General features: G+C 35.6%; 1 protein-coding gene across 4 annotated transcripts in view; it reads left to right on the top strand.

Annotated features, from left to right (window-relative positions):
- Positions 1-9,510, top strand: part of LOC106461601 — a 37,769-nt gene that overhangs the window by 4,119 nt on the left and 24,140 nt on the right. For all 4 annotated transcript variants that reach the window (XM_022388611.1, XM_022388612.1, XM_022388614.1 and 1 more), the window contains exon 2: positions 4,507-4,701. In XM_022388611.1, coding sequence (XP_022244319.1) covers positions 4,507-4,701 — 195 coding nt within the window. The remainder of the gene's footprint in view (positions 1-4,506; positions 4,702-9,510) is intronic.

The following is a 9,510-nucleotide window of genomic DNA, read 5'->3' on the forward strand; positions in this document are numbered from 1 at the left end:
TTAAAAAAACTAAAAAAGAACTAACACACACATATATGTATGTGTGTATATATATATATATATATATATATATATATATATTTATTTATTTATAAGATCTTTTATATGCTTAGCAAAAAAAGCCCTATCCATATCATAAAGAAACTGCTCAAAACCATGTACAAATGATAATCATACTTAAATAATTATTCTATAATTTGTCTTCATCATTATAATAAGCTTCTACATGCATTTTCCAGTAAACAGTCTTAATATTAAAGGGACTGCAAGGTCTATTGAGGTTGTCTCATCCACTTAAAAAAAAACACCAAATGAAATCCACTCTGATCATTTAAATATTTAGTGAGCCTTCCCTTAAACTCCCTTCAATTTACTGCATCCACAACATCTGAATGCAACCTATTCCAAAAGCCAGCTACTTTGTTAGAGGAGTGTAACTGTATAAGCAGAAGATAACTTGTAGTCTGCCAAAATTTTTAATTGTGTCCCCTTGTCCTATAGTTAAATATGAAAAAAAAAATGAAGCATCAATACCAAAAGTATCTTTTATATTTCCACATTTTTTTCCAAGAACCTCCATACAAACATGCTTAATAATTTTGATAAATTCAGGGATATCACTTCTTATAAGCTTTTAGCCAACTTGCCGTTTACTAAAACTACTCATTCTTCTTTGTTTACACAGTCCCTATGAGGAACCTAGTAATCTTTTAATAGGTTCTTTTATTAATCTTTTAATAGCATCTTTTTAATCATCAGATAACCAAGACTTAGGAATACTACTGACATTTAATGTGTTAATTGTCACCAGAGCTTTCTAATTTTAGCAATTTATTTCAAATACTTATAATATTATTATTATAGAAGAGACTAAGCTGATGTTAAATTCTGATATGATATCTTACCTTTTCTCAAAAATAGCTTTTCTTGACTTGTACTGCTCTCTATATGCAAAAATGTTTGTCGTCACTAGCCTTAATACTCCCACCTACCCTCGTGTCAGATATATGCATGCTATCATGCAAATGATCATGCAGCAAACCTCCACCAATAATAGTGCAACACAACTCCTTTCCTCACTCTCTTCAGTGCAGCCCATAATCACCCCTCAGTTGGCTGTCCTACTGATATTACGTGTTTTTGCTCATGCTTTCAAACTGATTTTTTTTAACTTGAGTAGATTAATTGCATGTCTTCGTTTTTCATTTACTAGTTCATATTAATCTTTTTGCTCATGTTTTGAGTGTTCTTCTAAACATGTATTTTTATTTTTTTTTCACTTGCATTTACAGTTTCAAATAGCACCAGGGCCTGCTTTTCCTGCTGAGGAAGTAACAGCTCTGTTGGAAGGGAGTTGACTACCTTTATATTGTCATTCTAGTTGCCAGATGATTGTCTTTTATTACCGTGTGAGGGTATGCCTGAACATGAGGATGTGTATTTTGACAGCCTGTTCCCTCTTCCAGTGGGCCAGGTGGTTAGGGCACTCCACTCTCAATCTGCAGGCTGTGGATTCGAAGTCCCATCACAACAAACATGCTCAACCTTTCAGCTGTGGGTGGTGTTATAATGTGATGGTCAATCCCACTATTTGTTCATGAGAGAGTAGCCTAAGAGTTGGCAGTGGGTGGTGATGACTAGCTGCTTTCCATCTAGTCTTACACTGCTAACTTAGGGATGGCTAGTGCAGATAGCCCTCATGTAGCTTTGCTCAAAATTCATAACAAACCAAACTCTTCCTGTGTTTCATTTCAGGTGAGGGGCCCAGACCTCCTTTTCCGTTTGTCAACTTAATAATTGAGATATGTTTTATTTTACCCTTTGGTTTCTCATCTGCCTTTCTAAGGGTTGTGCTGATGGACTAGTATCTATTGCTTCAACTTCCTCATTAGATATTGGGGTCTATGCAAGTCATTTTAGGGACCAGTTACATTTGGGGATTAGTATGTTGTGACCCCCACATACTCTGGTAGACCATGTTTTGGCATATCATTGTTCTTAGATTTGCAACATTTCTACTTGCTTAACCCTTTGGGGGTTTGGGCTCCAATACTTTGGTTACTTTTTCCCAGCCTTAGTTTTCCTGTTTTTCACGATGGCATGCTTCTCGTCATCCACCTTTTCTTTGCTAACATAGCTCCTCTGTTATTGGAACCTTTTTGGGGTCGGGACAGCCTTCTGTTGTGGGTACATTTGCCTCCCTCCTTACTGCATGATTTGCACATGGCCCCTTTTCTGAACTAGAAGGTTTTAGGGGGATATTCCCAACTATTTGATAACCAGAGTTGAGTCAGCCTGGTTGCATACCTTCCTTCTCTCATTGGCCTTCCATTTGTCTCAACTCTATCCTGAACCTATTCCTGTGTCTTGTCCTCCTCCTTCCTCTCCTTTCATGTTCCAACCTCTTGTCTTCCTGTGGTTCACTGTTGGTACTTGTGGCTCATTTCTTGGGGCAACCAGTGATCTGAGAGACTACATAATAGGTTTGCATCCTTTGGGGGCTGGGCCTTTTCACTTTTTCCATTTCTGGTGGTTCTTCATCATGAACCCTAATAGCAATAATGATTTTATAGAGAGTATTTTACGTTTAATTTCTTACTTTTTGAAGGGTTGGTGGATAAAATAGGGATCATGACATGTTAAATTAAAATGTGTCACGTGGGTCACAATAGTGGAAATTCAGGATTTTTTTAGATATTGCCTTGTAGAATTAAGAACTTAAAACTTATATACTATTATACTATGGATTATTAGCTAAGATTTTATGCTATTCTAATTAATATAACATATATGTATATAAAGTGGTTTAATAACATTTTGACTAAAACCTTGTGTCATGCGCAGTAAATGGTATCCAGGGCAATAGGGTTTATCTTGTTTTAAGCATGGTCCAATGAAGTAATTTGATGCTGTCTCGTATGCTTAATTTTCAAGCTTGCTTAAGAATTTGATCATATACAAGCATCTTTCTCCTAAACTTAAACCTCTTTTGATACAACCAGTTTACCTGTTTATCCTAAAATATTCCAAATAAATTCTCCTTTATACTTTCACCCTGCCCAAATACTTAGGCTTTTTTCAAGAAGTGGAAGAGATGTTCTTTGATTTAGATCAAGGTATGTTTAATGAAAATAATTGTGAATCTTACAAATTTTACAGTTACTTAGTGTAAAGCAAGAACAATTGAAATATATTAACATAAGGTGTTGGATCAAATCTGCCATTACTAATTACAGCAGTTAACAATATTTGTTTTGTGTTTTTGGCTCTGTTTGTTTAGTCTTTAAGTTTTGTCATTCTTTGTGATTATATTGTTGTGTGATGGGTCTTCCAAAAAAATGTTCTGCTTAGGGCCTTAAGCTAAAATTATTGCTCTGAGGTCACACTGTACAAGTTAGTAGGGCTCAAAATCCAACCAGACAATTCCTTGACTTAACCATCAGTCTTTCTCTACATTAAATTTTTTCCTTCCTTTTTAATATTTGTATATGTTATTTTGAACTTAGACTGTTAGTGACATGTGTGGCATTGAAATTTAAAATCAAGTCAGAAGTCCTTCCAACATGTTGCTGTAGGATAGAAAGACAAAAGCTTAAGATTTACAAAAAAAACAGGCTAGGCTCCAGTTAAGATAGTGTTATTTTTCTAATGGAGTGATTAGTTTAAAGAATGAGTTGCTTCTGGCATTAAAGGGGGTTGAGACTTTACAAGATTTTATGAGAAGGAATTGATGATTGACTGAAAAATGAAGGGTAAGTTTAAATTTCTACTTTTCTGAAGGTGAGTGTGCAAAGAGATGGCCTTGAAGAACCAAATGTTATAGAACTTACTATTTTGTACATAAAAGTATTCGATAAGTTCATTGTTTACCTAAAAGAATGACGAGTATACATGTACTTTGCCTCACATTAGTTTGTTTCAGTTAATGAGTAGTCAGATCTTAAAGGTTTCATTAGTTTAGTTTATGAATCTAACCATTTATTATGAAAAGTCTATGTTACAATTGGGCTGAAAGTATCTTTTGTTTTAATTAAAAAATTTTCCAGTATAAAAACTACATATCTATTTGTAAAGATTTGTGAACAACAAAGTGATAGTACCTTGTACCTAAAAAACTAACCACTCACAATTGTAGCTGGGATCCATAGGCTTATTCATGGACAAGTTTATCATTCATATAGTAGCTGTTGCAAGTTTGAAATCATTTCTAAGTTTAAAAAGCTCTCTAAAAATTAGAAACACTGAAAAATACAAACAGTATTAATTCAATAGATGTTCCTATAGGTTAACACAGTAGAATCACAACTGGCTAAAGCAGTTGTAGAATAACTGCAACTCATTATACGAAAATTATCAGCATTTTGATTGGAGAATGGACCTCGTATTCAGTCACAAAATCTGATGGAATGATCCTTCATTATTTTATCTTTAGCATTAGATATTTTAACCAGAGATGTGCAAGATATTTTTGCAATTCTTATTTTCTAATATGAATCTTGTTTGCAGATATGCAGTATCATCAGTCTCAGTTGTTTAACTGGTTCAGGGGCCAAAAACTACAGTATCCTTCAGCTGCCATTGGCTGAGCGTTTACGTCTTCACATCTTCACCTGTGTATTTTCCATTCTTGTTTGTGTTGGGTACATTTTCATTGAGTGTTCTTCGATAATAACAGCATTCCCAATAAACTGGCCTTTTATTGTAAGTATATATAAAAAATCTTGTACATATCAAGCTATCAACATGGATTTGTCTGAGAAAGGCAAGAAATTATTTAAAATGTGTGACAATATATATTGTGTAGTTGTTCTTGAACAGAATTACTTAATATGATTTAATTCCATAAAAGGCAGATGACACAGTGCTTCTAATGACTTGCAAAACAATACCTAATGTTGCAAATTAACTTGAATATTGTTTGTTAATTAAATTTTTTTAAGAGAGTCACGTTTATTGTGATTAGGAGAAATGTGTTTTGTGTAGCTTATTCATGTTTTTTTCCATACATTTCCAGATTGTGAACTGTTCATACATAATAACTAGACAAAGAATGCATGCTCTTGTAGACTCATTTATACCCATAATTTAATACATACAGAGATGTTAATTTTTGTAGTATCGTTTAATGGGAAATTTTTTGCACTTTTAAAAGATGTTGTTCTGAAATTTGGATTTGTCAAATATTGAACAAGTTAATACTTAAATAAAATTATTACCAGTAATAAATAATGTTAATGTTAGACAATGTTAGTAACTTCTTTATGTAAAATTATAATACTTGGACATAATTGGGGTTTTCTCAATAACCATAACTCTTATGTATTTTATGCACATGTTTCCATGTTCAGGCACAAAAACTGTGTTATATGGATACATTCACATGTGGAAATTTTAGTTCATGAGCATGAAAAAGTAAAACAAAAAAAAGCATTAATTTTGATGTTCTAATACTGTTACTGAATTGAAGTAATTGCTGATATAAAACATACATTGTTTGAGGCAGGTTTTAAGCACATGTAAGTAGTGCACATTATGAATTGGTTTGATACATAAACAATAGCTGAGCTCATGGATGTCACATAATTTCCTGTTTGTATAGATACCTCAGTTAGGCAACTAAAAATGGAATGAAAGAGTGCTATTGCAGAGCCATCAAGCAAGTGACCCATTAACTAGTAATATCTGACTAATCTAGTCTTCATACCTATGCAGTTTAAAATAAAAAGAAATACAACTTTAATTGGCTTATCATGCAGCTTGTTTGTAAGATGGTCAGTAATTGGCCATGGACTGTTTCTTGTTGCACCTTTGAAGACAAACAATAAATGGTGGTCAGCTTGACTATTGGACTAAAAGTTGCTTACTAGGATTTGTAATTGTAATTATTACATAATGATTACACACACTTGACTTAAAGTGGTGAAACTTGATGGCTTTTACAAGTTTCGAAGTGAATATTTGTCAGTGTACATGACAGTGTCACAGACAACAATTTCTTTGTTTTTAACCCTTCATCACAAAGTCACAAACATCAACACACATAAATGTGTATACATTGAACAAATTAAAGACTAGGGAGTAGTTGTTACAGTAGTGTCATGGTCATCACTTATTTTTTTGCTAATAATTTAAGTGTTCACCCTCAGAATTTGACAGCATAAGGTATTTTACTCAGTTTTGAAACCCTATGGAGAATCCTGATAACATAAGTTTCCTTTTTCTCCAAGAGTGCTTTTTTTACTACATTTTTAATGTGTCTTAAAAAAACCCGTAAATGATTAAACTACCAACAATGACACTATCCACAAGTCATGAAATTGCTACTTTCTATATCTCTATCGTACTACACTGAGTCACTATCTTCATTGACTTCATCCTCACTTGATATTTCATCATCATTAATTTTTCTTCTTAATTTTCACTAGCTTCAGTCCTGATAGTGCTTACAGTTGCATCTCAGATTTTGCTTTCAATTTGTGCACTTTCTTTTCTCTTTCTATCTTGTAAGAGGTGGTGATTATATTTGTACAGTAACTGATTTAGTGTTTGGTCTTTTATAAGGTGTATTTTTTTTTTACATCAGTGAATACTTTCCAGTTACGCTTGCAAACAGCTGTGGTAGAATTAAAGCTTAACACTCGCACGTTAAAGACTCATTGATTCTGATTGACTTCCATAAGACTTCCTTGCTTCTTGATTTGTATCCAAATCTGTATTCAGTCAAACCACATAAAACAATCACTGAATCCACACTGGAAATATGGTCATGTGATTTCTTGACCTTGTAAATGGCTTCACATTTTCATCCTAGTCTGTATCCTATGTAGTTTGGGTCCAGCAAATAGGCTGTTAATTAGACAGGATGAAAGGAAAATTCCAAAACAATATGCTTACTTATCTGCACACAGTAGTTATTCCTCATACATTTGCCTTTGAGATTTTGTACATGCCACTAGCTATCTCCCACCTAAGACACCTGTTGAGGACAGTGTTCTTCCTCTAAATCTCTTTGTTGATTTCATTACTCAGTTTTGTTCTGTACTTTCCCATTCTCCTATGTGTTTTGATTCTTTCCATTCCTTACTACATGACTCTCATGCTGAGGATTATTTAGTTCTTCCTCCTTCTCCAGGCACACAAGTCCACATTGGTATGTTCCTGGATCAGCTTCATTTCTACTCTCAGTTGCCTCATCCTACTCAACTCCAGGATTTCTTCATTATGGCTTATGGCCATTTCCTTTTTCCATTCTTGGATTGTCAGTCCCTGGAGTTATTTCTACCTTCTGTCTCCAGTAACACTCTTTAGTGTTCAATTTTCCTGTCTTTGCCATTTTCTTACACATCTTCTTCATTACCTACCCTCTTAATCCCTACACAGTGATAATGATAGTTTCCGGGGATCTTTTGAGACAAAAAGTTATTCTATCTGCTATTTGTATTATCCATTCTTACCACTATGACCTTCATCTGGCTCCTTTTCTTTGCCCTGAAGTCCTTGGGAGTTCCTAATGCCTCGTGTCTGTCCAACACCTGTTCTTCCTTTCCTTTTTGGTTTCTCATTTCTCATACATTTGTGAGTTTGCTCTCACCATTCCTTGATCTTGTGAACCCTCTACTGCACTCTCTCTCTGTTCCTGTTTCTTGTCCTTCTATTGCTTCTTGCTGCCCCCCACCTCTGCTTGTCTGGGTTGGCTAGTCAAGTTTTCCAGTCTTACCACTTGGTCCACCTTGGAGTCTTTTTTAATTCTTGACTCAGTCAGGCTCAGCCTTCCCCCATTTGTTGGCAGAACATGAAATGTCTAGTCACCTTGGCTCTTGTCTCATCTATTCTTCCTCCATGAGAGGTTCTATATCTTTTGCGGTCTCACACATCTCTAGAACATCTTGTCCCTCTAGGCTGGGCTCACATGATACTTCTTCAATTGACTATGAACAACCAATTGAATATCTCTCACAATCCTATGTTCTCTCTCTTCATACTTTCTTAAGAATCTGTCTTGGTGGCTGGATTGTGCCAACATTATGGTCATCATCTCACTGCTGCCCTAGCCTCTGGAGTTTGATCTCCTGGTTATGATCCCCTCCAATAATTCTACGATCATTTCTCATATAAATCATCAGGGTAGTACTCACTCTAGGGACATTTGCTTCCACTTTTGACTTTATGTTTTCGGCCCACTCACATCAAGTCCATCTGACAGCCTTTCATGTCCCAGGAACTTTGAATATGGTGGCAGATTGACTTTCTCGACCAGACAAGATTCTTCCTATGGAGTGATCACTCCATCTTTAGGTATTTCATTGGATTGGTTCCCCATTGAGTATCAATGAAAGTGGCATGTTTTGGTCACTGGTCCATCTGCCACTCTATATCACCAGGGCATCCTACTGTTATCTACCTTTTGGCCTTCTCTACCTGGTTGTTCTGCCAAGGTTTGTTGGTATCTACCATTGCAAACTATTAGATGGCCTTTTTGAGTGCCTTTCACTTTTTTCACTATGGTTCTGTTTGAGAGTCCCCTGTTTTATCAATTTTTTCATGTTCTTTGTAATTTATTATTCCTCCTCATCCAGTTCCCTTGCCTGGTTGGAACATTGATGGGTTTCTTTACACATGAAGGCCACATCTAAACCCTTGGTTACTTCCTCCTTGTACCATCTTTCCTGTAAAACCTATTTCCTTCTACTTTTTGCTTGTGTTCATTGCAGATCTGGTCTTTGTGCAATGATGCCTCCCATACTTTGTTTCACAGATTTTCCATGATTTTATTTCCTAACTGCTTGTCAGCTCATTTGGATTGTCTATTTCTCCCTGATTGAAGATGCTTGTAGGCTATATCACTTCTCATCGCATCAAATCTGCCACTTGATTCACATTCTTGCCTCACATTTTTGACAGTCCTTCCAATTTGGAATGTGGAATATTCACAACATTTTCATCTCTCATTATCTCCATCATATGGAGGTTTCATCTCCCTTGGGATATCACCTCCCTCCAGTTGCCATTTCCAGTCTACTCACTGTCTTTAATGTGCAAGTGCCTTGTTATTTCCTTATCTGTTTACTGTTCCCCCATTCATTTTTCAGAACCCACTTGGTGGCTAGTGTTGCCTCACATGGTATACTTACTTCCCTAAACTCTTAGACAGTCAGGGTTGATGGGAAGTGTTAAACCCATCCACCCTGGCTCCTAAAGTGCCCCCTCTTGTAATGTTGGATATTCTGATAGACCACTACAGTGGTATATATATCTATCTATATATATATATATATATATATATTGTTTTTTCCAGACCATACCTTCCATGAACTGTCTTGGAAAAATCAACACCTGGGAAGTATCTGTCCACTTCCCTGGCTAACAAATGCTGGCTCTTCAAATTAAGTTTTGCAGTTATCTATTGCTGCAAAACCTAATGAAAAAGACTTGCAGTGGTTAGGTCCGATCAAATTCAGACACCCCTCCGGTGTCCCCCCAGTGCAACTTTTCCCCCCCCCCCCATCTTTG

The sequence above is a fragment of the Limulus polyphemus genome, unplaced genomic scaffold (assembly GCF_000517525.1).
Source record: "Limulus polyphemus unplaced genomic scaffold, Limulus_polyphemus-2.1.2 Scaffold996, whole genome shotgun sequence".
NCBI classification, from domain to species: Eukaryota; Metazoa; Arthropoda; class Merostomata; order Xiphosura; family Limulidae; genus Limulus; species Limulus polyphemus.